The sequence below is a fragment of the Porites lutea genome, chromosome 7 (assembly GCF_958299795.1).
Source record: "Porites lutea chromosome 7, jaPorLute2.1, whole genome shotgun sequence".
Taxonomy (NCBI): domain Eukaryota; kingdom Metazoa; phylum Cnidaria; class Anthozoa; order Scleractinia; family Poritidae; genus Porites; species Porites lutea.
Genome location: NC_133207.1, coordinates 14,814,242 through 14,841,905, shown reverse-complemented (window position 1 = coordinate 14,841,905; position 27,664 = coordinate 14,814,242). Strand labels below are relative to the sequence as shown.

Genomic DNA, 27,664 nt, shown 5'->3' with positions numbered 1-27,664 from the left:
CAGAAAGTGCGCACCAAATGCATTTTCCTTGATTTTTTGAGCGACGACTGGGGCGAGTTTCAAAACAGAATGTATGCGAAACGGGGAAGAAAGTATTAAAAAATCCGTTTTTTCAGAATTTACATCGAGATATCACATTTAGGACACAATGTGATAAAGAAAGTGTTTAAATGAAAATCAGAGTGAATAAGCACAAATTAAACATCCACTATCGAGGTTCTCCGTGAGGAACTCAGCAACACGCGTACTGCTTACGTTATGCACATTCCCACCCCATTGAGTCTCACCTCGGCAAGAAACAACCGAAAGCAAAAATTGCAATAGCGTTTCTCTTCGGTCATTACTTCACATGCTCTTTTTTACGGAGGCCATCTTGTTATGCGCGGTAAGAGATGCGCAGTGCAAAACCAGGGAATCACCTTAATCGATTAGGATACTGCTATACTCGTGAGGAGTGCTATTTGGTTGATTGCACTTAAAATCTGCATCACTTTCTTTTCCCTTCATACCGTTTTGAGGGTAGTGAGTGGTCCGTGACCCTTTTCTGGCCCCAATGGAGGAGACGAATTAGGGCGCGGCCTAAGCTTTATCAACTGAGTCACTTGAAGATAACATACTAATTAAACAGAAAGCCAGATAAGAGCTATACATGTAGTTATTTCAATTGCGTTAAAGAATGCTTTCCTCTATTTTCTTTCTGTTTTTTGGTCTTCTTATTGCGGACCTTGCCATACCGTCAACACGCTAGTACGGCCACTTCGTCCGGGCGATTTTTGAATACGTTTTCTGTTATTAAAGAAAACCAGTGGATGGGCCCTTTATCTGGCCAACGCCAGGCAAAATTCAACTCGTTTATCGTGGCTATGAGACACCTAAGGCAAATTCTAAAAAAGAGACAAGTATCATACTCAGGACCCCTGGCGTGACAAAATAGAAGAATATTTTATAGAGTATCTAATCAGCTATAAAATGTAAGGCATAACAAAACCAAAAAACGCCTGCGAACCGATAACCGTCATATCAACAGCCTGCAATAAAAGACTGCACGAAATGAATCTACATATCGGTACACTATAGGAATCATATATGAAGTACCTACCAATCGAAGACTAGCATGAACCGATATGGCGCCTTGCGCCTGGTTTGTAAGTGCGCGCCAACGCAGTGAAACTAGGCTAGTGGTTTACTAGACACGTCCTTAGATGGGAAATCACAAAGCTGACTTGCGATTATCGTCAAGAAATGAATGTGTTTGATCCCTTTAACTTGTTTGTCACCGCTACATTTTTCGTAGTCATGCACGTTTCCACGGGGATGTTTTTCGAATCGTCACTGCAGACCTCCTATGCTCCAAACTACGACTTTTATCACAATCTTTCAAAGATGAACGAATGTCTTCGTCATATTTCTACACAGTATTCGGAATTTGTGGACGTGGAAATGCGGTACCGTTCTCGTTATGGACTATCTCAATACGTTCTTCACATCACGAACTTCACACTTGATACAGTAGACAAAAAAACAGACAAACGATCAAAGGTTCTATTGTCTTATGGGGAACATGCGGCTGAGTTTTTCCCAGTAGAAAGTATGTTTTATTTCCTTAGGAATATAACACAGGGATACGATATGCACCCTGGAACACGAGAAGGAAATTTCACAAGATTCGTACTGAACAATTTTGATTTGTATCTCTTGACTATTGTGAACCCAGATGGAAGAATGGTAGTTGAAACTACTAGAAATTATTGCTGGATGGGTACCGCCAATGACGTTGATCTTAATTCTGATTTAAAAAACGGAGTTGGAAATGGAAATACAATGAGAACTATAGCAGGTGTGTTGTAAAATTGTTAGTTTAAGATAGTTTAATTATTATTCAATGAAAATTTTACTTCCTTTTCATTGGTGGAGAAGCCCACCACCTGACCTTTAAATAACTGTCCACAAATAATGGACTGCTTATGCTCAATTTTGTACAACTGTGTTTGGCTGCGAATATTATTCTGCTCATGCATAAACGAAACCACTCTTTTCTCCTTCTTGTGATCGCTTTTACATAAAGATGGCAAAATGGCCGATATTGATCAAAAAACAATCTCGGTGACGGAATGATAAAACAATTTGTTATTGAACTCGGTTATCGCAAAATAGTGTGATTTATTATACATTGTACTCACTATCTGTTTTCTCATTGGCTAAGAATCTACAGTTAATATTGGTAATCAGTGCAACCTACAGTTAGTTATCTTCTAGCAGATAACTGACTAATCTGTACGTTGCGTGGGCAATGCATGATTTCCAAGAGTAATGTCAAACTGTTTTTCATGCCATGCTATGTTTCTCCCTATTTATCAATACAATGTATAATAAAACTATTATTAGATTCGCTTTTTGTGATATCCGGAATAATAAAGTTCTTGGTAAGTGTTTCAGCCTCAGCCTTCGGCTCAGCTGATATTACTTACCTAAACCTTGATTATTCCGGATATTACAAAAACCTCATCCAATATTTGTTTATTGTCAGTGTCTCGCAGATCAATAATTATTTGCCTGCTTGCCACTGACAACTCAACCTTGTCCAATGATAATTGTTAATAATAATATTATTATATAACTATCAACTAAATAGCAAGTCTGCTTTCAAAAGAAAATGTGATATCTTCACATGTGAAAATAACATGTTGTCTTCACACTTGAAAAGGTCACTGTTGCTATGGCTACATATTATAATGCACCTTTTATGGCAAAAAAACTATTCAATGAAAGAAAAAAAAACTATTCAACTGATCATCAATAGCACGCTGTATGTCGTTAACAAGACAAATCAGTGCAGTCTCGGTGCTGTGATACTTCTTGTAGGCTGATTGCATCTTGGCACAAAAACTGTTGTCATGGAGATATTCATCAATTTATGAGGCGACAATTCTTTCAAGTGTGTTTGACAGGAATGAAAGATTGAAAATAGGCCTGTAGTTACTAAGCTCTTTGGAGTCAAGGGTTTCTTTCTTGATAAGAGGATGGACAATTGACTTCTTGAAATCAGAAGGAAAAAAACCTTTCTCAAAAGGCAAGTTCATAATGGTGGTTATGGTTGGGAGAAGAACATCGATGCCGTTCTTTAGAAGCCAAGTCAGAAGTTTGTTTTTTTTTCAGACATTTTTAATAGTGCCAAGTTATTTATTGATCTATTTATGCTCTAAAATATTTATTATTGAAATCCTTTAAATCAGTGGATTAGAACTGAACCAAACATTGTTTGTCTGGACTGTTACAAACACAACAGGACCTTTTTTAAAAAATTAATGTGAATATCAGTGAAATCCAAGTTGATGCCATGATTTTTTTAAAAAAATAAAAATAAAACATTTCAATTTTCATGCAGCATAATTTATGCATATTTTATTTTATCATCATGACCAAAACTGTGGTTGGGTCAGTGGTAATGTTATCAAGTTTCTGTGTTTGCTCTTTTTCTTTCCTTTGAAGCAGATAAGGCATGATAAAAAAGGGCCACGGACAAGATACCACCATCTTGACTAAGCAGTGTCAATCAATAATAAATTATAGATTTTCTTTTCTCAGAATTAATTGTCTGAAATTCAGGATAAATCAATCCTTTATTGTATTTTTCTGTTTTGTCTATTTTTTTTTCTGGTGTTAATTAATCTATACTTTACATAAGTCATTATGTAACAGAGTTTTATACAGTTTTTCAGTGACTGGACATAAATGACTGGAGTGCAAAATTAAGTTTAGTTAGGTGTAGTGTTTTCTCTCTTAAATTAGTATTGATGACAGCAGTGACAATAGATTATTACAATGCAATAATAATTATTGGATCTACCATAAATGATCAACCAAAATGCTTAGATTTTAGAGGATACCAGTAGTTTCTTGTGAGAGTTAAACCACATTGGATCTCCTCTTGCAATAGGTCTGGACAATTAATGTACTTATTAGAAGAGAATTGTTGCAGAAAGTTGTCACGGTTGCTTTTGACAGGTTCCAACTACACTGTATAGGCATTTGATTGGCAAATTTTAGTGTTTAGGATAGGTTGTCCCTTATGGGATGTGGTCACTCGTGGAGATTTGATTTTTATTGTCATCATCATCATCATCAACACCATCATCATCATCATCCCTAATCATACCAAGTGTCACTTATGCAGGGGGATCCAGGGAATTGGGAAACATTGGGTTAAGCTTTTGTGTTGAGATCATCAAAAGGATGTAAATGCAAAGATCTGGGCCCAGTTGTTCGAAAGGTGGATAACGCTATCCACTGGATAAATCTCTATCCAGTGGATAACGCAATAGATTTCTCTAATACTTATCCACTGTATGGCGATTTATCCGGTGGATAGCGCTATCCAATGTTTGGACAACCGAAGCCTGAGCCACAAATTGGGAAGGGGGAGGGGTTATGCAACAGCCTCAGTTCATTGCTAAGCCTTAATCCGGCACTGAGTCTACAAAATATTGGTGTTCAATAAATCTACTCCTTCATGTACATTTACCTTAAATTAAGTTCATTGTTCTTCCTTACTATTGTTAATGTTAATTTTAATGAGTTTTTCCTTTCCGTTTCAGAACCAGAATGTAAAGTTATAAGGGATTTAACTTCTAGAAATCATTTTGATGCCTTTATTTCATTTCATTCAGGACAAAGGAAAATATTTTTTCCAAATGGTATACTTCACAACTTACATGAAATTCATTTTAATGTTTAAACTATTTTCATAAGTTATTATACAAAATCGTATAGATTGAACTTTCTTAGTGGGTTTTATTATGCCTTAAAGTCATGAAAGTTCATTCTATAGTTTTATAGTGTCTTTTAGTTAGAAAAGTTTAGTCCTTCTGTTTTTTTTTTTTAACACAACTGTTTCCCTGTTTAAGGGCTTATTAAACTGGAAATGATATTATAGTTTTTTCTTATTACAGCTGTGTTAACATACCTGTCATTGTATAGACTGAATTATACCAGCTGTAATGATATTCAGCTTATATTATTTTGTAATATCATTAGAAACCATTCTGCAATCATAGTCTAAAGTGCTGGAAAGCCTACTACTTTTCCTCTTTCCTTTACCTCTTTTTTTTCTTCTTTTTTGACCCACCTCCTGGCCCAGTGTTGTATAAAACATTGCATTGGGGGACCGGGGGAGAGGGGCGATGTAAGAGGGTTAGTAAAAGGGAAAACCATCTTTTTTAAACATAAAAATATTTAACTGCATCATATTAAAAGAAGTGATTGTGCTTTTAAGCTGTACAACTTTTCCAAATAAATACTTTTGTAAGGGATTGTAGTGTACCCAACTAACATGAAGTTTTGATATGCAGGAACAAGTGCTAAAGGTTCTGAAAGCAGCAATGTATATTACTTGGCATCCTTAATTTCATCCTCTATGACATCAAGATATACTCTTGTTCCTTCTAAAATTACTGATGGTGGCAGGAGTATCTTTGCCTATGTGGCTTTAGAGAAAAAGGTATTTAATATCACAGTACTATTAAGTATCTATTAATCATCATGATAACAGATTTGACCTCTAGAAACTACATATGCAAAAATTAATTTATTTATATGATGGCCGTGATCATTTCATAGTTTGATATTTCTGTGGTCATGGTGGCCCAAAATAGCAGCATATTTATCTGCTAGCCTGTTGAACTTACATCCTCTCGAAGAGCAGGGCATGCTTTCATAAATGTTGGTCTTTTTTGTTAGATTTCATTTACATACAAAATATTTCTGTGGGAAAATGAGCAGAAGCCATCAGAGATTATAGGAAAAGACTGTTTTAGTACCTACAATCCTCAGAGTGCTAACTTGGAGGTAAGAAACAACTATTTTTAACCCACTGGTCCCTGCTAGCAGATCCTCTTCTCCCCCCCCCCCCCCCCCCCCCTTACTTGAGAGGGATAAAAGGAGGCTCTACCTGGATCACGTCTAGCCTTTGATGTCACTGCAGACTGAACTTCTGGACTGGTCAATAGTGTTTTCTCTCCTCAAACTGTTTTTTTGAGTGCTTACCTGCCATCAGGCATTTTTTCTTTATAAGGGAAGATCTCAGGTTGATCTCAGGTTATTTGAGTACAAGCATCCATTTATGATTAGCTTATGATTATAACACGGAGCCCACACACTGCCCCATGACATTTACCGTTCATTTTCTCTCCCTCTTCCTTCTTTTACTTTTCTCCCACCCCCCTTCCCCACACCCTCCCCCCTTTTTTTGCTGGGCATTTACTATTTTCGAATGTTTAATATTGGTTAGGTCGCAAGTAGTACAACCCATGTGGATCCACTTAGGCGTTTATGGAAAGTTGTTGTGAATGTGCTAAGATGTGTGACAAAATATAATAATGTTATTAATGATTTCTAAAATTTTTCATTATAATATTGTTTATGTGGCTAGGGAATGAATGCTATTGCATTTTTTCTTTTTCCATTTGAATGATAAGTCCCAAGATTTTATTAGCGATGAAAATGGTATTCAAGTTGCATGTCCTAAAATTTTCATTTTTTTCCCTGGAAAACTCGAAGAATTTTAATGACACCTATCTTCATTGACTTGCAGGCCAAATTAGAAGCTGTCCATCCATTGTATTCAACTCTCTTTAATTATTTACATTACTGGAAAGAAATGCAACTATACAAAACAGCAGAACAACTAGCAAAAATTGAGGTAAAGTATACTTTAAAATCTTGAAATGATTTTAAGACCTCCTTTTGATTAAATCACTTTCATAATTTATAATGTATTAACTTTTTCACAAGTGCAGTAACAGATTCAGGGGAATGGGGGGGAGGGGGGAGGGGCATTAGATGCCTCTACATCCCCTTCTTACTTCCAAAACCCTATCTTCATCTCATTTACAAGCTTTGTTTCTGAGGCAAACTTCCGCTTCTAACCTCATAGAGCCTTTTCACATGACGTCATGACAGCCATATTGGTGTTCCAAAACAATGAAACAGCGAGCATGTTGGTGTTGCAAACCAATCTTATGGGAGTTGAACTCTTTTGTTATGTAAATGCTTTTGTTTGTTCCAGTAAATTTGCATAGATGCTAGCCACATCAGTGAAAATGCCCTCTATCCTCCCCTTGTTTTTTTTAATATAAAACTGAGGAGGGGTAGGAAAACCCTCATACTCCATACACTCCTTTCATCTCCCTTAATAATACTAATACTCCAACCTCAGACTGAACCAAACTGTTATTTCTGTCTCTCTTCAGGATACAAGGAGGTTATCATTTAGTACGGTATTATTCTTTTTATTGGGTTGTACTGGAGTATACTTGATCTCTCAGGCACGAGTTCCTCTTTCATGGAAGATGTACTACAGACGACAAAGACGCATTGTCAGCCTGAGATCCTTAGGAACATTATTCACTTTAGTGTGTCTAGTTTGACTGCCTGCGAAGTTAAAGTAAGGACTGACATGGCCTCTGTTGCTGGCGACTCCAGTTCTCATATCAGATAATGGTATCGCAGGCAGTACTGGCGGCAACCTCGCAGGTAGCTTGGCAGCATATGAGCACCAGGCTTAACAGCTAAAAATAACACTATGTTGTTTTGGTGAGATGTTACGTCAATCTTTGTTGAAACCAGCAGGTGGCTTGAGATTTTTTTTATTTTGGACTTCAAGTGGTCTATGTAGTGGACAATAACACAAATGGAGGAGAAAGAGAGCAGAACTGTCTGTTGTAATACTGTTGTGTTGCAAGTTTTTGCCTTTTACTTGAAGGCATTAGTAAGTTAATGAACAAACTGGTTTTCAAACTTCAGAGATTTATTTAAAGAAATGAACATTTTGTCAAAAATATGTATGTAACCTCATTTTGTCAAAAACAATATATAATGTAACCCCCAAAAAATGGGGTATTATATAAAACTCAATATATAAATAAAAAAATATGGAAACTATCTGATTTGGAATAGTCACTGTGTTAAACAAAATTATATCAAACCCATGTAAAAAAGAAAACTTGTTTCTTAAACTGTTTTTGTATGTTGTGTTTGAATTTTGTTTCAAATTGTTGAAACTTAAAACTGATTCATTCATTGAGTTGGACTTTCACCCTTCAGTCCTCTGTTATCTTCTTCTTGCCTTGACAACTCTCTAAAAACTAGACTCGCCGAAAGGCAACTTTAACTGGGCTGCCATGAAACCTTGTTGCCAACAACTGCATAACATAGAATCTCATGTGAGAGTGAAACACAAACTCATTGTACCCTTTTGCAAGACTTTCATAATAATTATGATTATTATTATGTAATATTATTGCTTAGGTTGAGTGAAATATTTACACATTTCAAATTTCTTTTCTTTAAAAAAGGAATTAGTTTGTTTGTATTTTTGACCTTGCCTGGCCACACTCCCCTGGGGCTAAACTACCTCCTCATATTTTCAGTGTATGTATTCAGAACACTTTAAGTAAAATACGGGTTAGGCACATATCAGTGTCATGTGTGAGTTAAATCAATTTAACGTATAGTTTTTTTAATATTTCCATTTTCAATGGCTTTTAGTTTACCCCTCAATAAAGGTATGCTTGTTTTAAGCGAGCTGTGAACTTTCAAAGTTTATCGAAATTAATTCACTAATGCTAACATCAATTTATTGTGCTTGTTGAATAGGTGGAGACACAGAAATTAGGAGAAGCATAACACTTGATCATGCACAAATTAAATGATAGAGATACAAACAAAAGCAAAAACTGCAGGTCACTTTGAGAACAACTGTAAGCTCCAGGATGCTAAGTCACTAAACCTTGTACTAGTAAGTAACTTACCTTAGTACTCTATTACTCTCAAGTTGGTATTTGAAGCTCCCGATGACGTTTGCGTTCTCAAAGCTTGCTGCTTATTTGCCCTCTCGGCAATGAGGCTATGAGATGAACTTGTGTGTGAAAATTCTCAAAGTTCCTGTTTTTGTCGGACGAGTCTTCTTTATCCTATTATCTGAAATTTAGACCTCAAAAAGGTATGTGTTGCATTAAACAAAAAAGTTGAAAAAGAAATCAATCTTTAAGCAGACTCTGCAGAGATGGACAAACAATTTTGCTTATGGTCAAGCAACACCCTCTGGGTTACTGGGTTAATAATAAATTGAAAGTGTTCATTTTTCTGTGGAGGAAAAACCCATTTTATGAACTGGGCGTGCCTTGAGGCAGCCCAGTTAAAAATTAATATCATAATTTTGCTTCTGCTCCAATGTACTTTTAGACAGTGGAGAGAGCAGGGTGATTGGGGTTCTTCAGGACGCTGCTGCTTATGAAAAGACATTAAAATTTGGTGTTATCATAATTTCAGTCACCTTACATTGGTGCTGCAAAAAGTTGCTCTTCTATTATTCAACAATTTTTTTCTTTCTTTCAGGAGAGATGGGGAGAGATTCTTTGAATAACATTGATAGAAGTAATGACAAAAAATTGCCTAATGATGACTACAGAGTCATTAGAAAAATAGCCTGTTTATTTTGAACCACTAAAAGCTAATTAATTAGTATGATTTAAGTCCAACAATGAAAAAATCTTGATATAGTTGGATTACATTAAGAGTAGCTAATAACTGTCATATCCAGATACTGTTTTGAAAACACCATACTTTACATTATGCTTACAATAAATAATTAAAAAATTATATCACCATCTCTGAATGCAAAAATGTGATTGAAAGCTATGGCAGAGAGATGCAACCTCGTTCCCAGGGCTCTCCTATCTGTCCCTCTATCCCTCCACAGAGATTGGTAGCAGAGAACCTTGGGAACGAGGTTGAGAGAGATGTATCTTTTTTATTGAGGCATTGTCTTGAAGATTGTTGACACTCATTTCTCAAACTGTTCTGGAAAATGTTCACAGACAGGCTTATTACTCCTCAATGAACCGATGTTTGGCTCTTCTTTTCATGATTATTGGCTGTGATCTGCAGGGGCGTTTAGATTTCTTGTCCACTGGAGTTTTCCTCTGTAAAGTTTGACAAATACATTGATAAACACCTAAATGGAGTGGGCTGCCTTCTCAATTCCTATACACCTCTTTAGCTTGTATGTTTTGTTTTCCCAGTAAAGGTGTATGTATGTTTTGTTTACCCCGTGACGGTCTCAGTTTGAAACAAAAGAAAATAATATTTAAACCAAGGATAAAAGTGAACCACAATATGTATATATTTAAATATGGTGAAATTTGAAAGAAACAGTTCTCTAGAGTACTACCACATACCTCACATTGGGAAAACAAAACATAGATGCGAAAGAGGTCTATTCTTATACCAAAAAAGTGAAATTTTAGACTTCCCTTGCCCATTTCCTGTCTCAAATATTAAAATTCCCCCCATCCCTTCCTCATTTTCAAGTCTGAAAGAAAAACAAAATCAGGTGAAATTTGCTCAGGAGCCACGGGTTACCCACAATAGTAGAGACTCCTTAATACCAAGGGTAACATGAAGTTTCTGGGAAGCTGGTCCATCAGCTACCCCAGCATTGTTTAACAGTACCCAGTGATATAGTTGGGTGGAGAGGAACCGTGATGCACCAGAAAAGTTTCTTGTCTAATGATACTGTCACCATAGAGACTGAAGCTCAAACAACTGACACTTAATCTCTCTCTCTTACAAAACCTGGTGCAACATGACTGGCATACTAGGCATAGTATGAGACTGTTATGGAAAACACTGAGTATGGATTACTGAGACTAGTATGGAAAACACAATTATCAATTTTAGCTTTAAATGTACCCTAAAATCCCACTTTAAAGCCCTGGCCCCAGTTCCTGAAAGGCCGATTTGCGCTAATCCAGGATTAAAAAATGTCTTCCACTTTTGTATTTACCTTCCTATGCATTCCTTAGATTAACATTCTATGTTATCATCACAGAATCTCGGAGTTAAAGCACAACATTATTTTGTAAGCCCAAGGTAACAGATTCTTAGACAAGAAAATTAAAAATTAAAATTTGGCTTAATCCTGGATTAAACTTAACCATCTTTCGAGGAACCGGGCCCTGGGCTTATATAACTTCACTTGTTTATACCTATAACTTTAGATTAAAAATTTTGATGTATGCAATGAAAGTCAAAAGGAACACACTTATACATTAGATGGGGTTATAAACCAGAGGGGTGGGGGGGGGGGGGTATATCTGGAATAATATCTTTGTTAGCAAATCAGACTGTCAGTCTATTAGCAAATGCATGGGCTTACATCCGGGGGGCTTAAGACCGGGGGGGGGGACTTTAACGTGGGATTTTACGGTATGTTGAATGCCATTTCTTATTTGGAATGCATGCCAGCACATAACATGAATTTCTGCCGGACACGCTGAGCCCTTTGATTAAACTGGTTGTGTTTTTTTAAACAATGAATTTGCATATCCTGCAAAATGACAAACACTCAAACACTGGCCTCTGCTCTCCGGCGTATTGTGAGGCTATTGATTGAATGCATCCCTAAGTGGATTTTAGAGACGTCAACACCAGTCCCTCGGCTATTGGTTAATTGAAGGTGAAGTTTACTTTGTGGAAGTGTACAAATTTACTGACCGGCCTTTTTTTCTTGGACTGTGTTTCATCAATTATTGGTTTCGGGCCACTGTTGGTAACGATTTTATCTGGTTTCACAGCGATCTCTTCAGATGAATCTTTACCCTTGGCGGTTTCACAAATTCCTGAAATAATAGAAAGCACGTAAGCTTAAAATTGCCGGATGTATTAAAGAAATTCATTAACATCCAGTTCATCTAGGTTAGGAATAACGTATTTCGGTTTTACGCACCATTGTACAAAGACTGGCAGCGTTCGCGGGAAAATGGCGAGAATGATAACGCGCACTTTGATGGCGAATACTGCCTACCTTTATTTTTCTTCTCATCCTCTGTAATAACTTCTTCCAAAAGGGAAAGCAACTCTTCCTGCGGTTCTACATCGTCAGACAGGTTTTCCATTTGAAGGAGTTCTGGCACCAAAAAATCCTGGCCGCAACTGAAATCTGGTAACGTTGCTTCTGGCCATTTGTCAACCTCAGGAGAAGCCAGCAGAGGTAAATGGTAATCTTCGTACAGACTGAAAGAAAACGTTTCAGTGTGGTTTAAAAAATGTCAAAAATAAGTCACCAAAGACAGCCGCCAAAAAATTAATTTCTCTGTACACAACGGACCAAAAATTGTCACCGAGGTGTTTTTCTCTACGTGACCTCTCAAGGTCAAAAATTGCGAGAAACCAAGCAGAAGTTTTTAGAGATCCTTTACCTGTTCACTTCTTCTTCGTAGAGGTACTTACGAATGAGTTCATCTATGTAGTCGTCTTCAACTTTTTGATCCTCACCGGGAATGTTCGCTAAACCGTGTTTTTCTGCCGCCATTATTTTTAAAAGGATTCCTGTTGTTTGTCCCGTTGTTTACGATGTTGGTTTGTGGTGTAAACAAGCAGTCACCTTTTACTTTCCCGCCAAACTGGGCAGCTGTCGCGCCATCCGTGACGTCACGGAAGGCGGGGATTTTGATTTGAAATGAACAACGTCAGTCAACCGTCGGAGACCGCGTGGAAGAGCTGCAAACTTTAGAGAATCTTCAGGATCCTTTTTGAAATTTTGTAAGCCTAAATAATAGGGCTTTTGCTGTCGTTCTTCCATGGAAAACGAGGAAGCATTGCCTTCTTCAATGCAGCCACTCGTCAACTACACGGCACAGGACGCAGTCAATGCAAAACCTTCGCCAAAGAAGCCTGAGGTTTGCATGATGCGAGATGAAGCGTCAGCCGAAATTGTCGACGAAATGACAAATGATAATTCTATACACTGGCCAATGAACCTACAGATCAAACAGGAAGTGAATAAAGAAGATGAGTGGTAAAGAAACTATTTGTACTTGCAGGTTCTTTAGGGGTGAAGCGTTTAGGGCGTTAAAAACGTGTGTTTGAAGGTTCATTTCGTTGAAAGCCATCTTGTTTATTTCTTTTTCAGTCTTCCAAAAGGCTCAGGACTTGACCACTGGTTTGAAAGCCAAGCATTATCTGAAGCTGTGAGTTCGGTCAATGTGGATCATTTGGACCCTCACAATCCTTCAATCCACGAAATACTAGAAGCAAGTCGCCTGAACAAAAATAAGGACATATTGCAACTCCTCGGTAAGATTTTTTGGAGACATAAGACTGAGCTAATTAACGTAAGCATGGTGCAAACAGATGAAAATTAAGCTTACGCTTACATTTATTCGGGTACACTTGTTATCGTTATCATTTTAGTAAAATATATTACAGTTTTAATATACGGCCTTAACCTTAGTGTGCTTTTTTTCGGTATAGTTAGTTTTTAATTTCGTTTTTTTGGTATAAACCGTTCTTACTTCAGATGAAATTGGATCGGGTTTGGGTACCCACTATTGGCAAGAAGCAGGGAGCAGTGAATTTACCCCTCAGGGCACGTATAACTACTCGACTGTGGGTAGCACCGATGAATGCCAACATTTTAGGTCCTTCATGGAGCCGTCATCCTTCGTTATGCCTACATTACCTGCCAGTTGTTGCAATCTTGTACAACCTGGAGTTTCCACAGTTTGGACAGGACAGAGTGTTGTAGAATCAGGACGAGGGTTGACAGTGGAGTGTTTACAAGCAGGAGAAGCATTTTCAGTGGAAAACACAAGTCAAGAGTTAAATGACTTAAACGATGAAATAGTAAGTATATTTTCAAGCTCGAGGTCAACTTTGTTAAACTGTTAACTGAAAGAGGTAAAAATCAAGACCTATAAATTAAAGCAGTTCTACATGAAATAGGAGAAGCAAACCTTATGATACAGTATGAAACGAAACGTTCTGCAAGAGGACTAAAGAGACAATCACATCGTTATTTTTTTCTTTTACTCCTTTTGTGATTAGCGAAAACAAGAGGAAAAGAAAAGGAAACGAAGAGAAAGAAACAAGCAATGTAGCAGAGAATTCCGCAGAAAGCAAAAGGTGAGGGAACAACTTTTAATAAGAGGCAAGGCTGAAAAGGAACAGATGTTGGTGGAACGGCACAAGAGAATGGAGAAAACAACGAAAATACTTGTCAAAATTGCTACCAGTACTGGAGCTTGTGAAAAGGGGCGTGGCATCATCAATATGGTGTCTGGATTGATCAACAAAGAGAATATTCCATCTACAATGGTCTTGAAGAATAATTATTGTAATGTGGCTCACAGACGGGTCTGTAGCCAGACCAAAACACAAGGATTCTAAAACCTCTTGCATCCACTCCACTCTGTCTTTGTAACAATAAGGTTGTAGAAATTGTCCAAGATGACACTAAAACCTACCATTTCTTGTCACTGGCAAAATTCACCAAACTGATTTTTCCTTGGCCTTTTAATCTTTTTGGTGTCAAGGTCTTTAAGGCGGTCTTCTTGCATGTCTTTTTTTCACACCAATCACACTGAAAGTCACTTGCAAGTTGACATAAGCTTTTAATGGTTTGGCACCCAACATCAGCAGCTCTCACAATCTTGTTTTTTTATTTTGTTTCTGTTTTTGCCAAGGGGTGCAAAATGCTGCACTGCAATATTGTTTTTTGATATGTTACAAAATCTTTTATCTACATCTAAATAGGCAACCCCAGAAAATTTGTAGGAAAGCTGACTTTTTCTAGCTCCCCCATTACATCAACTTGCATCCTGGTCTTTATGCCATGTCATTAGCCAGACCAGGAGTGGTGTCAACATCAAAGCCAATTTAGCAGTTTTTCAAAGATTATCTACAAATGTAATTTATTGAGCATCAGTTCTGGATTGAAATTTGTTTGGAAAAACAGGGCTGTGGTATTGATCAGCTGAACAAAAAACTTAGCACAGGTTAAGGAAAGTGAGTTGTCTTCTCTTGCCATCTTAGGGCGCTTTCCAAAAGTCAGAACTGGCTGGCCGGAACGTGGCCGGATCAGTCATTTTGAAAATGAAATGGGCTTTTTTAAAGAGTTTTTGATAAAAAGAATTTCCTTCATGCGTACTATTTAGCATTTGACTGATCTGGCTGGATAGTTTTGATTAAAAGAGAGATTCTCATTACAACAGGAATGGTCCGACTGGTCAGTTCGGACATAAACTGCAAGACCGTCCATACTTTTTGTATATTCAAGTACATGCAAACAGTTAAACAAAAGGTCTGGAGCAAGGCTGAAAAAAAAAAAAACCACTATTTTGCAGTCTAGTTCTGACGAACGGAAGGCACCCTTAGAAAAGCTTCTTTTGAAAAAAATTAAACTAAATTGCGTTGTATAAAGATTGTTGGTCTTGTTTCCATGATTGTGGAATGCACTTGTGAGCACTTACTTTTTCAAGGGTTAATATTCTTTCCTTTATAAGAAACAACAAAAAAAGCATCGTTTCTTGTTTAGGTATGTTACATATTCATATACCCTGGGCAGCATTACCTGAATGAATTTTGTCAAAAATCTTTTTTCTCATGGTAAAATGGTGCATTTTGTAGGCAAAAGTGTACCATGTAACCAGAGACTGAACCCAACATAGCATGTGCTTAAAAAATTGGTTAACTGTCACATTCAGTGCTCACATGAAGCCTCATTCAAAGACATAATGCCCTCAAAAGGCCTAAAGTACCATGAGAAAATGTGTATGTTATCCAGCAGATGGAATTTATTGATAAGTTATGATTCAAAGCAATGTTAAATTTCAAATATTAACGATATTATAAAAGTGGGATAAAAATTTATCAAAAAGAAATAGCTGGTCTATTTCAAAGACATTAAAATTAAATCAAGTTATTTTTTTGCGTTTCTGTCAACAATTGAATCTCAGTAACACAGTCCTAATTTAATTTTGTCATTCCCTAATGACCCATTTGAAATAATATTGTTTTAACTAGAACTGGCAATTTTTACAGTTTTACTTACCATTTACATTCTACTTACAGTTAGATTTATTATTGGGATTCAACTGCCATATTTTGTTTAAAATTTTGTTTGTTAAAGAATGGAATATTATTAATTATATAAGTGTTATTACATCCCTTTCGTTACTTTTTAATATTTAGTTATGACAAGATAATCAAACTCATATAGGCAAAGTGTTACTAAAATATGTCACTACTTTTTACTGACTTTTTCACTTCAGTGTAGACTGTGCAGCATATGATGATTCCCTGAATAGTTTTATAATAGTTTATTGGTAGATCAAGAACACCATGTTAGAAACTTCTAGTTGCCCAGTCTGGAAGAATTTCTTATTCACTGCAGGTTAATAAAATTGTTGGCAAAACATCTCAAGAATAGCACTTTTTTCTTTTGTGGGGGAAACATAACATTGATTCTGTTGCCATGTCCTTATATAGCCAAGAAATCATACTTGATTATTTGAAATGGTCCTAAACCGCATTGTTTCTTGGCAGGTAAGTAGTAACAGCAACTTATCATTCAGTGTTTCTTGAATAAATTCTTTATTGGTGGTTTTCTACGCTTTAGAAAACAAAGCCACTACCTTCCCACAAAGTTCTTTACACAATCCCCCTTCAGGAATAAGATACTGTCCTGTTTCCCTTTCTTTAGATGGATCTAATTCAAACAGGTTTGCATTGCTACGTCTTAAACTTTCTAGTGTCCATACTGCTGTGTGCCTTGATTTGCCATGCTTTACACATAAGTAGGTATTTTGGAACTTGCCATTTTGAGGTAAGATAAACTTAGAGGATGGACTTGCATGAAATAACCTGGGCATATTGTCATCTTGCTTGCACATTGTCCAATCAAAACTGTTGCCGTCTAGTTCACAAAGGATACCTGTAAGTAATAATATACATTATTTTGTAAACTATATAATAATAATAATAATTAAAAGTCACTATTATAATAAATTATTTCAATATAATCTCGTACCCAGATCTCTTGTTGATGAAGCTGAAGGCGAGATCTGGTCAAGAAAGAAAATTCAATTTTTTGATTGGCTAGATTGAGAGTGAATGACATTTGTGTTGTCTTCTGCATGCACTATGGCATGTGCAATATTCATTTCTTGCAAAGTCTTCTGTTACATATATGTTCAAATAAATATTTTCACTGAATGAGTAGTTTTCCATCTCAATATAACTTGTAAAACCATTTTTGTCTCATCTTTAAAGCCTTTTTAAAACTCTCTCTTGGTATCAATATAAAGACTTCCAAAAACAGTAAAAAAAAATGCTTGCATAGAAGTTGACGTGTTCAGCTTAGATGCTTTTAGCACGCGCTATAATTAAATTTAAACACACTGTTGCATTGAATGTGACGTAGTTTGCAAAGAACTACAACAACAAAATAGTTGTCCTTGAGTAATGAATAATGCTGTCAGAGAGTTATCTTCTGTATCATATCGAGTGTGATGGCCTTAGAAAATCAATGAACTGTTCCCTTTGAAGTTGACAGGAAAAATGCAACAAATCCATCTCTCATCTGCAGCTTAGGAACAGGGTTAATAGAGCTTATCAGGGAAACAACCTGAAAAGTCATGAAATTTAATTCTTGCTGAAAGGTCATGGAAAATTTAAGTTACTGTATGTTCAGTAGATTGTCACTGCAGATGTCAAAGCAAGGACAATGTAGAATGGAGACGAGTAATTGAACAGCAGTGCGACACTTGAATATGTGTCTGTTGAACTGTTTGTTGAACTTCATGGAAAAATTCAAAAGGTAATGGGAAATGTTACGGAAAGTCATGGAATTTGAAGAGCCCAAAAGAGTACAAACCCAGAGGAATGAAAGGGTAGCCTTGAACCATTTCTTGAACTGACCTGTGATAAGTGCCCAGTGTGCTCTGTGGCCATTTTCCAAGCAGGGTTCATGGTTTTTATCTGCATCATAAGGTATCAGTACAGCATTTCCCTTCAGCACTTCAGAGATGACAAAATTATCACTGGTATCTTCAAATGCAGTTCTTGTTACTAAATATTCAAATCCATAAAACTCCTTGGCAAGTTTGGCAAGATTTTCTGCTGAATACATTTCACCCTGGTAAGAAAACCCTCTTGCCTGTGCCATTTTCAGCAAGTTGTCCAGTTCTTGTGCTTCCTCCATTGGACATATTGCTCCATCGTTATCTTGTTTTTGTAACAACTCTGCTGCCATGCTCAGGGCACATAATCCACATCTAAAAATGATAACTTAACATAAAACTTCCGTATCACAAAGATATAACAGATTTTGCAGCTGAAATGAGGCCCTCCTAGGGGGGAGGGAGGGGAATGTATGTCCCTAGCCTGTGTTTTGAAGAGTAGGCCATGTCCCTGTCAGTATTTAATGCCTCTTTACATCATTTGTCACAATTTCATCTAGCTTTATGGGCCAAGTTGTTTGAAGCTGGGTTAAGATAACCCAGGGTTAGTGCAAGATTTGAATTCAGATATGGAAGCTTTAAATTCATTTCAGTTTTAATTCTTTTTGTCTACAAGTTGATTATTGGAAGCTTTAAAAATAACCAAGAAAATTTTCAGAGGAAATGCTTTTGAACACAAGAAAAAGAAACCCAGGTAAGCGCTAATCAGCCCTCGAACAACTAGGCCACGGTTTCAAGGCCATGTTGCTTGTTGGAATTTTACCCTAACAGGTCCTTGGAAATGGCTCGTGTTCACTTTCAACTCTAAGACATACCAATTCCAAATCATAACAGGTCAATGAACTGAGTGACATGTACTGGGGTAATGTACAAACTTAACTCTGATTTTGAGCAACATAATTTGGGCAACTTGACCGGTTAACGACCAAGGCAACCTCATCCCCAGAGTGATGTTCCATTCCCTGCGGATCATGAGGTTGGAAACAAGGCAGATGTTGGCAGATCAAGGTCCTTGGGTAACAACTAAGTGGCAGCCATGGTCTCGAGAACAAAATATAGTAGTTTGACATCTTACCCCCACAGGCCTTAGATAGTTTTGTAGGGGTGGAGGAACCTCCACACTTCAAGTCACTAGTCAGACCCACACTTGGAAAAATTTCCTGCCGCACCTGTTCTGGCAAAAGGTGGCTCTCGGAGCTCTCTTTCAGATCTGCCACTGGCTTATGCCTGTTCACCTCCCCTCCCCCGGCCGCCTTCGGATTTATGATCCCAGAATTTCCAAGTTGTAGGGTATGAAAATTACACGAATATCATAACACACTGTGTACATATTACCGGCTTTTCCTGGAGTTCCAATCTCCCGCACGAACAAACTGACCAAATTTGAGCGAAGAACAACGGACTTTGATATTAACTCGATTTTCGTTTACGCCCAGTTATCGAAGATCTTCTGCAAGATTTACATTACACTATGGAATCCGCAGATCCCATCCAAGGTTTCTTACCTGGGCCGTCTTCCCTGCAGTTTTGGCGACACTTCTCTGTGACAAAGCAGCCATAATTTCTGATCTGTAGAATTCTCCGACCTTCCCGCCAGCGCAATTATTTCGCGGCACTGTCTGCTAACATCTCTAACAAGCGCGCTCGCGCAATTCATCTATGTTTCGATTTGAAATTTCAATTCTGAGTTTTTTAACGACATGCTTTACGTCGTTGTTACATCGCATCTTGCCTTTCTCCGTTCTCGCTTACGCGCCATTTTGATTGAGCTAGTACAAACTCCTCGCGTGCACAAGCGAGCACAGGTATGCCGACTACTAAAATCTGGGGTTCCTGTGACCAAAAAGCACCGGGGAGTACTCGACCAATATTGGCCAATATTACTCCAGGGTCTTCCAGAAAATCACAAAAACTTTGCATAAGCATTGTTTTCAGTTTCTTTTGGGGCCAATTTTAACTTCCAAGAGAAACTGAAAACAATGCTTATGCAAAATTTTGGGGTGACGAACAAAGAACATTGTGGTATGTTATGGTTTTTTCCTGGAGTGGTCAATTGATGAGCTGTTGGGGGTTTGAGACCCTGACAAAAAATTCCTAACAAGGATAAAACCCTCGAATTTATTACCCTGTTTAGGAGAAAGGAGATGTACACTGATTTATAGGCAAATCTTTGTTTACACTTTTTGCCTCATTAACATATCCTTATCACTATCTGATGACATTAATAAAATAAAAACTCCAAATACTGAAAGGGCATAACAGTTTCAGTCATCTCTGAAAAAGTTTAGCCCAATATACCGAATGGTTTCGGAGAAATTCTCCTCTGAAAACTCGAAATTTTACAGAGAATGTATGGCTCATAAACATTTTTGCCACACAGCAATTTTGCAGTTTTTGATGGCTGATATTTCTTTCAATATTGCTTGCAAAGAGCTGAAAATTGCACAAATTGCTCAACTTAATCAGCTCTTTCAAGTTTTGCATTTAGTTCATATACATAGCCACTGCTTCTATGAGTTAAGTCGTATGTTAATGAGGAAAAATGTAAACAATAAATGACGTCAGCAAAGATTCGCCTATAACAGACTTGCACAAAATTGTATACCCTGTTTAGGACAGAGAGGAGGAAAACAATACCTTGTCCTCCCATACAGGCCATGTGAGGGAGTACCCCCCCCCCCCAGGCCTACAACATTGATGTTAGATACATCTTGGAGCTTGCATCCTTGTCAGGCTATGCACAGAGACATTCAACTCTGCGTAGTTAATAGTGAGAGGGGGGGCGGGTCGACTATTAATTTATTCAAGGTTATGGGGTGTAGGGGAAGGGGTAAATCCTGGGCGGAGATTTGCATTAATCGTCTTTCAAACAATGCAGTTCTGAACTTTAGTAAAACATAATTGTTCTCATTTGTTTCATGTTGCATCATAAATAAAAAAGCAAAATACCCACCCCATAAATCATAAACACTTCCATTTTAACTCTGACAGTTGAAACTTGTGTGAGAATAAAATTTTGTGCAATAGAATTGACAGCCAGATAATAGATTTTCAATAAAATATTAATTTTATTAAATTTACATACCACAGAGATTACATGGATGGTGGATTCTCTCTTTATTTGTTTTCCACAAATTTATTGTTATTAAGGGGTTACAACAGTTACTGAAAGAAATGTTTTCAGATAAGGGTGAAACAGAAAAACTTAAAAGTCTTTTCCTCATATTAAAATCATTTGTCTTCTCAACTCACAAAGGAAAATCAACACAATACAACTTTGGAAACAGAAGATAGACTTCCCTTCCGATGTTTGTTTACTATTAAAGTGCATTCCTTCCATACACAACAGGCTTTGGTTGGTCAGTCAGTTGGCTAGCCAGCCAGTCAGTCAGTCAGCTACATGTAGCTAGTCAGACAGTCAGCGAGCCAGTTGTCTGTCTGTCAGTCAGTCACTCAGTCAATTATTAATCTGTTAGAGAGCTAGTTCGTTGGTCAGCCATACTGTCAGCCAGTCAGTCAAATAGTTAACTGGCCACAGTATCACTTAGTTGCTTGGTAAGAAAGTCAGTCTCATCTGCATCATTACACTTGTCACTCTCACGAACAAACTAATAAGAACTCAACCCGCTAAAACAAGAGCACAAAAAGCCTAACTTTTCATCACCCTACAACTTAGATAAGCCAGTCCAGGAACGGAAAAATGTGGAATATAAACTAACTTACTTTGGCTAAGGGATGTGTTACACAGATACAAATTGCATCAGTTTGCGAAAACGTTCTAAATCCATCGAATTGAACAAACTTATTTCAATATTTTGGGCACTTAAATGATCAGAGTCATTTAAAGTCTCTTGAGCTTTTACAGACGCAACCAATCCAAGTGCTGTCAGACCTACATGTCTGGATGAGATGTGAAGTAGGGTGTGTTTGGGAGGCATTAGGGTAGGGATGTGCTAACTGAGGAGGGGAGGGTTGGGTGAGATTACTCATCAGCAAGCACTGAAATAACCCCGAGAAGGTAACTTGATACCCTACTTTTTGTGTTCCTGGTACCTAATCTATCTCACCCTCTTCCTCTTCCATGTTTTCTATCCTTTCTCCCTCTCGTTCTTCTCTAACACCCCTCTCCTCTCTGACTCCATTCTCTGCATCTTTGCTCTCACTTCTCTTCCTCCTTTTCTCTCTTACCTCTCCATGGCTTTCTTCTACCATCTCCACATCACCATCTGCATCACCTTCAACACTATCTACCCTCCCTTTACTCACACTCTCACCCTCGTTAGCAACAGACAACCTGGCGTTCCTCATTCTTTCTTCTTCTTGCTCTTGCTCCTCTTCAATTTCTGCTCTGCGTTTGGCCATTGCTCCTAGAAAACAAAAATATTCTTGTTATAAAATAGTGTCCTCAGTGGCGGGATTTGTCACAAGGTGCACAACTGCAATTTCAGAGTAAACAAAATGAGTGTTAACTTAAATGTACTTTCTTTGGCAATAAAGTTTGTAATTGAAACTCTAAGGAGATCATACAATACAATCATGTTTCTGTGTTCCAGATCAAACTTCAAATAATTTAAGGAGGTGTTGATTATTGGGGCATGGTAGGGGGAAAGAATACCCAGAGAACAATGTTGCAGTTCACATTAAACAGCCAAAATTGCTTTGAGCATACCCTAGATTTCATCAACATTCACCCACAGGCAAATAGTACATGGGTAATTTACTAATTTAAGTTTGCACTTTTTTTTGTTATAATGGTTATTTACATTACAATAATAAATTTTTATGGTCACTATTATTCAGTTACTTTTCACAGATCTTGTGGATTCCTCCAATAATTTCTGTGTCTTGTCATTATGTTTGGCTGGCATGTAGAAGATGGGTGGATTGGCTTTTGTCATTATGAAGTGACTCAGTTTTTCACCATGCTTATCCCACTCTTCTTGCTAGAAAATGGACAAAATAAGAGATACATAAGATATAATAATGATCTAAGGCTAAGTTCACATGGCAATGAAAAATACCTTTCAACTGGCAGAAAAATTTGACCACACACTTTTTTGCACTATTCACATAGAACTTTGAATTTTCGAACAGCTAAGGTGGTTCCGCGTGAACAGAGCAACTAAAAAACAAATTTTCAACCAGCTGAAAATTGGTTCAGCGCCATGTGGACGTAGCTTAAGTTCTCCAATTCCTTCCGTTAAGGTAAATGTTTCAAAAGTAGGGTCCAGGGTCCCTGCTGAAGTTTAATACCAGCATGACTGACAGTGATACTTCCTCCTTCCGATGGAGTCACTATTGCAAGGTTATCCCTTAAATTTATTTGCCATCACAAAGTTTTGAAGTTCGGAAAAGAGAGATAATAAACAAACAACTCAAAGGTGCATGAAGAGACAAGGGTTCAAAATGCAAATCTATGACGAAAAAGGTAAATAAATCCTCATAATTTTTGTTGGTCTTCTACAGTGGGGCTTAAATTTCTGGACAGAAGCCTTTCCACATTTCTGTATTTATGAATAATAGCATCTATCTCTATCTACAGCCCTAATATACACTGCACGGTACATTTTGTATTTGTATATTCAATACAACAACAACAACAAGTTTATTCAGTATTACCATTTTGTACAGGTGTTACCGATTAAAATAACAATAATAAACAGCTAAGTTTAAGGAAATGCAGATATGAATACAACAATACTCATTCAATAACATTGATTAACATATTCAATACAGCATATAATAATTATTATTTCATCTTCACCCTTCACAGGCTTAAATGGACTAAAATTAATGACCAGGTCCCAGTTGGCTTGTTGCTGCACCAGTATTGCAGAGATCAAGGGTTCTGAATCCCATAAAGGCCTCAATTTTTGCCAACTTTCTTTTTAAAACTGCAAAAGTTGTATCCACATCTGGGGTGATCTCTTGACAACTTTTGAAATCATGAATATATGAAAGTCATATAATATTATTATTAGAACTGTGGCATGAAGAATTAGTAATAAATTATTATCACCATATACTTTATGTTGTTACTTTATTGCTACTTTCATAAAGAAAATTATCTCCATTACCAGCTCAGCCATATCAACTTTTCTTTGTAAAAGTCTCAGCTCTGCCTGCTTTGCTCTCCTTTCTGTAAACAATTCTTTTCTTTGAGTGGACAACTCCTCTTTTTCTTTCTGTTCTGCCTCTTCAAGCTTTTTGTTGATTTCTTCTCTTCGTATGTCCTGATCATCAAGAGACATTGTTTTTAAGAGTTATAGATGTGATCAATTTATGAGAAAATTATCCTTAAGATTTCACAGAAATACAAAGATACAATGTATTGATTTATAACCAAATTCTCCTCATCAATAACACCAATAACATGAGAAATGTATTACAGACAATGTGAAGAATTTTCAGTTTGATCTTTGACTTTAAGGGCTGAGTGAGCTTCATGCATACAATGCAAAGAGGCAAACACTGTCCATAAAATACAGTTTGTAAGTACAAACCTTTTCTGTCTTTTGAGAGCTGTCATCTTTAAACTTCTGTAGTGTGCCCAGCAACATGCCAAACATTCTCTTATTTCTGAAAAATAACAACACAATGTTACAAACAGTGTTTTTATGATGGAGACACCTGAACATCCAAAACAAACAAACAGACAATACCTTTATAAAATTCACCCTAAAAAACAATCACCCAATGAAAATAACCAGCTGTAATCAACTGGTGTTCCACCAAAGATAAAAAATTAATGAACAATTTTTGCCCAAAGATGTGAAGGTTTCAATGACAATTTACGTAAAGCATAACTAAACGAATTCCAAGAGTCTCTTTTAATCGCAAGAGCAACCAACCAGACAACAATCTTGTATACACTGAAATTAGAAAAATTAATAATTTATCATCGTGTGAAAATGATTCTACCATAAAGTTGACTATTGAAATGACCCAAAGATACCATAAAATTCCGAAAATAAGCCCCTCCATGAATCAGCCCCTCCAAATATAAGCCCCCCAAAATTGTAACGTAAAAAACCCTCCGTTAAATCACCCCTCCGAATATAAGCCCCCGGGGGGCTTGTACTTGGAATTTGCCCTCAAATACAAAGTAAAACAAAGCTAAAATGGTAAATTTCCTTCCCACTACAGGCTGGCCCAATCGATTTTGAAACGCAAAATTCCCTCCGTACATAAGCCCCTCAAAAAGGGTCTTTGAAAAATATAAGCCCTGGGGCTTATTTTCGGAATTTTACGGTAGCTTATACACAGTCAAACTGCAGACACTTTTTCTGGTCCTAGTGGTGTCCCCTTATAGCACATTTGACTGAATTCTCATAAGGAAAAAATAATGATCAGCAAACCTTGATTTTGTTTTATCGTCAGTTTTGGTGATGATGTCTCGTTTGAGGCGAGATGGCGTAGGTGTAGCAACAACTGAGGACTGGATAGCAGGCTAAGGAAAAACAACAACAAAACATGTTACATGTGGACAGATACAATGTACATGTGGGAGAAGTTGTTTAGATCAAAGTTGTTCATTCTTGACATTCACTTTCTTTTCTAACTTTCTATTACAAGAACACAATAGACTGCAGTCTTTTCAAGATCAGAAAGTATCTTAACAAAGAAACATCTGCCACAGTTGTACATAATTTTATAAAAACTTCTAAATTGGATTACTGTAACTCTCTTTCTTATGGATTACCCAAATATCATCCGAGAAAAATTCAACTGCTACAGAACGTGGCAGCTCGTTTTGAAACTGGTGCTCAGAAGTTTGATCATATAAGTTCACTTCTTGGCCCTCGGTATTTGGTCGAATTACTTCAGTACCAGAATCATTCCAAGACACTTCGTTCAAATTCTTTAGAACTTCTTTTGCAACCAAAGTCCAAAACTAAATCATATGGTGAAAGGGTATTTTCCACATGTGGCCTTAGACTGTGGAACAGTATTCCCTTAGACATTCAGAACTCAAACAGTGTTTGTTCTTTAAAAAAAAAATTCAAGACCTTCCTTTTTAGAAAATTTATTAATGATGGTTTAATTTATCATTAGAGTTTAATGTTTTATATCTTCTCATTTCTATTTTTATGTATTTACCCATATTAATTATTATTTTTAATTTTGTTGTAAAACGCCACGAACAACTAGTGGATGTGGAGAGTGTTATAGAAGTGTTTTATCTTTATCATTAATATTATTATTATTCAAACACTTTATATGTGTTGTATAAACATTTTTAATAAGTGACGGTGCATGAGGAAAGAATGAAGCAAATTAAAAGGAGAATCTAGACAATGATAAAAAGCTGCTTAAGATTCTATGTTAGATGAATTCATTGAGTTTAGAAGTCTTCAGCTTAATTGCACTAAATATTTATTTCGTACCTTGTCTGTGTCCTCCTCCTCTTCTTCACCTTCACTATCCAGTCGCGAGGAAGGGCGTGTCTTGTCTTGTGATGTTCTTGTAGTCACCACGCGGCTCCAAAGTCTATGGAAAAACGTGAAAACGTCAGTAAGAGCTCCAAACTGCCATCTTCTTGACTATGATTGTTTTCAGGACAAGGAAGACAAAAGAAATTGCCACAAACTGAAACCAATCTCTGCTGTGTCAAAACTCAACAGTATTGTCAGTTTGCATTTCAAACTTCTCAACTAGTTCATGGAACATCAGGCATTTTTTTACTCCCCACCTTTTGGCCATTGTTTATTTTTGTTGAGGTTGTTTTTTTGCACCGATTTTAAAGACTTTTAAGGTTGACTTATTGACTAGAAAATACGGTACTGGCCTCATAACTAGAAAATTGAGTGTACTCAACAGTAAGTGTTTTGAGCAACAGGAAAGTCTTCCTTGTTGTTAAATGCCAGAAGTTATTAGCCTAAAGCAAAGGGACCCAGAGCAAAGCAATGAGAGTAATTAACAATGGCACTAACCTTCCTTGTGCACCAGTTGAATCACGTCTTTTCGCCGCTGGTCCTTGTCCCATGGTCCTCTCTGAGAAGTCCCTCTTTAATGTCACACGCCGTCCCGCTGCAGGTCTATTAAATAAATACTGTAACTGTTAGACCAACTTTATTTACAAGTGTTTTTTTCACCTTTTCACCAAGTAAGGCATTGCGAACCAAGTTGCCTATCAATACGCAGAACAAGACATTTGTAACACCTGTGGTGAACCAATCTGGTAAAGAAAAGGTCAGGAAAGTTAAGTGGGAAGATCTATGATGTGTCTGAGAAAATGCTGTCATGCAGAATTCAACAATCTAGCTGTACTGTTTTGACAGATTGTGACTTGCTTCCTTAAGATGGAGATAGGATTCATTAAGCTCAGTCACGTGAAATAGTTCGTCAATATTAAGGAGATTACAAGCAATAAATGTCTGATCAGCCGATCGGGTTGACGGTGCGATAAATATGCATGACCATTCAATGGAACTCGAGACTGGTGGTCTTTACAGAACATTTTAGTTTTCTCACAACACTAACATAGTCAAAGATGAAGCTGCTTCTTCTAGAAAAAAAGTAAAATAAAATACAAGCAAATGCGCATTCGCCACTCCAATACAGAACAACTACATGATTTGGTTTAATTTAAATTCTGCAGAGCGATCATTCCCGATAAAGATATCAGTTTAACAAGGGCATTTCCTGATGTAAACATCAGGAGATAAAAAGGATAACCGCATAAAACTGCTGCAGTTAATTACCTGAACTCCGAAGGATCTCTACCAGTTAATTTCTTGATGTTCTCATCCACGGATTTTAGCCCTTCCCTCGCTATTTCCAAGTCACGTTGAAGTGCTGCTATAGACGCCATCTTGACTTCTTCTTTTCTGTCACGTGTCTGACTGAGCCAGCGTTACCTTACG

At 37.1% G+C, this 27,664-nt stretch overlaps 5 protein-coding genes across 5 annotated transcripts; 2 read left to right on the top strand and 3 right to left on the bottom strand.

Moving 5' to 3' along the window:
• The first annotated feature begins 1,151 nt into the window (after window positions 1–1,151).
• LOC140943178 (carboxypeptidase A1-like) lies at window positions 1,152–7,880 on the top strand. Its single transcript, XM_073392244.1, has 6 exons — window positions 1,152–1,837; window positions 4,596–4,694; window positions 5,349–5,497; window positions 5,737–5,844; window positions 6,590–6,697; window positions 7,248–7,880. Exons 1-6 carry the CDS (start codon window positions 1,243–1,245, stop codon window positions 7,422–7,424), a joined length of 1,236 nt encoding a protein of 411 aa, XP_073248345.1. The 5' UTR covers window positions 1,152–1,242; the 3' UTR covers window positions 7,425–7,880.
• Window positions 7,881–9,764: 1,884 nt separating this feature from the next.
• Window positions 9,765–12,411, bottom strand: LOC140944164 (uncharacterized). The gene is made up of 4 exons (XM_073393289.1): window positions 12,258–12,411; window positions 11,864–12,072; window positions 11,554–11,678; window positions 9,765–9,980 (listed from the first exon to the last, which is right to left on the bottom strand). Exons 1-4 carry the CDS (start codon window positions 12,368–12,370, stop codon window positions 9,885–9,887), a joined length of 543 nt encoding a protein of 180 aa, XP_073249390.1. The 5' UTR covers window positions 12,371–12,411; the 3' UTR covers window positions 9,765–9,884.
• Window positions 12,412–12,627: 216 nt separating this feature from the next.
• LOC140943935 (uncharacterized) lies at window positions 12,628–14,658 on the top strand. Its single transcript, XM_073393043.1, has 4 exons — window positions 12,628–12,856; window positions 12,971–13,134; window positions 13,358–13,683; window positions 13,885–14,658. The coding sequence occupies exons 1-4, from the start codon at window positions 12,639–12,641 to the stop codon at window positions 14,224–14,226; spliced, it is 1,050 nt and encodes a 349-aa protein (XP_073249144.1). The 5' UTR covers window positions 12,628–12,638; the 3' UTR covers window positions 14,227–14,658.
• Window positions 14,659–16,407: 1,749 nt separating this feature from the next.
• Window positions 16,408–19,565, bottom strand: LOC140943184 (actin maturation protease-like). The gene is made up of 3 exons (XM_073392252.1): window positions 19,304–19,565; window positions 17,758–18,113; window positions 16,408–16,771 (listed from the first exon to the last, which is right to left on the bottom strand). The coding sequence occupies exons 1-3, from the start codon at window positions 19,453–19,455 to the stop codon at window positions 16,446–16,448; spliced, it is 834 nt and encodes a 277-aa protein (XP_073248353.1). The 5' UTR covers window positions 19,456–19,565; the 3' UTR covers window positions 16,408–16,445.
• Window positions 19,566–20,842: 1,277 nt separating this feature from the next.
• On the bottom strand, window positions 20,843–27,648 carry LOC140943388 (pinin-like). The gene is made up of 8 exons (XM_073392467.1): window positions 27,503–27,648; window positions 26,732–26,836; window positions 26,186–26,288; window positions 25,157–25,248; window positions 24,302–24,377; window positions 23,876–24,031; window positions 22,603–22,741; window positions 20,843–22,165 (listed from the first exon to the last, which is right to left on the bottom strand). Exons 1-8 carry the CDS (start codon window positions 27,610–27,612, stop codon window positions 21,852–21,854), a joined length of 1,095 nt encoding a protein of 364 aa, XP_073248568.1. The 5' UTR covers window positions 27,613–27,648; the 3' UTR covers window positions 20,843–21,851.
• Window positions 27,649–27,664: the final 16 nt, after the last annotated feature.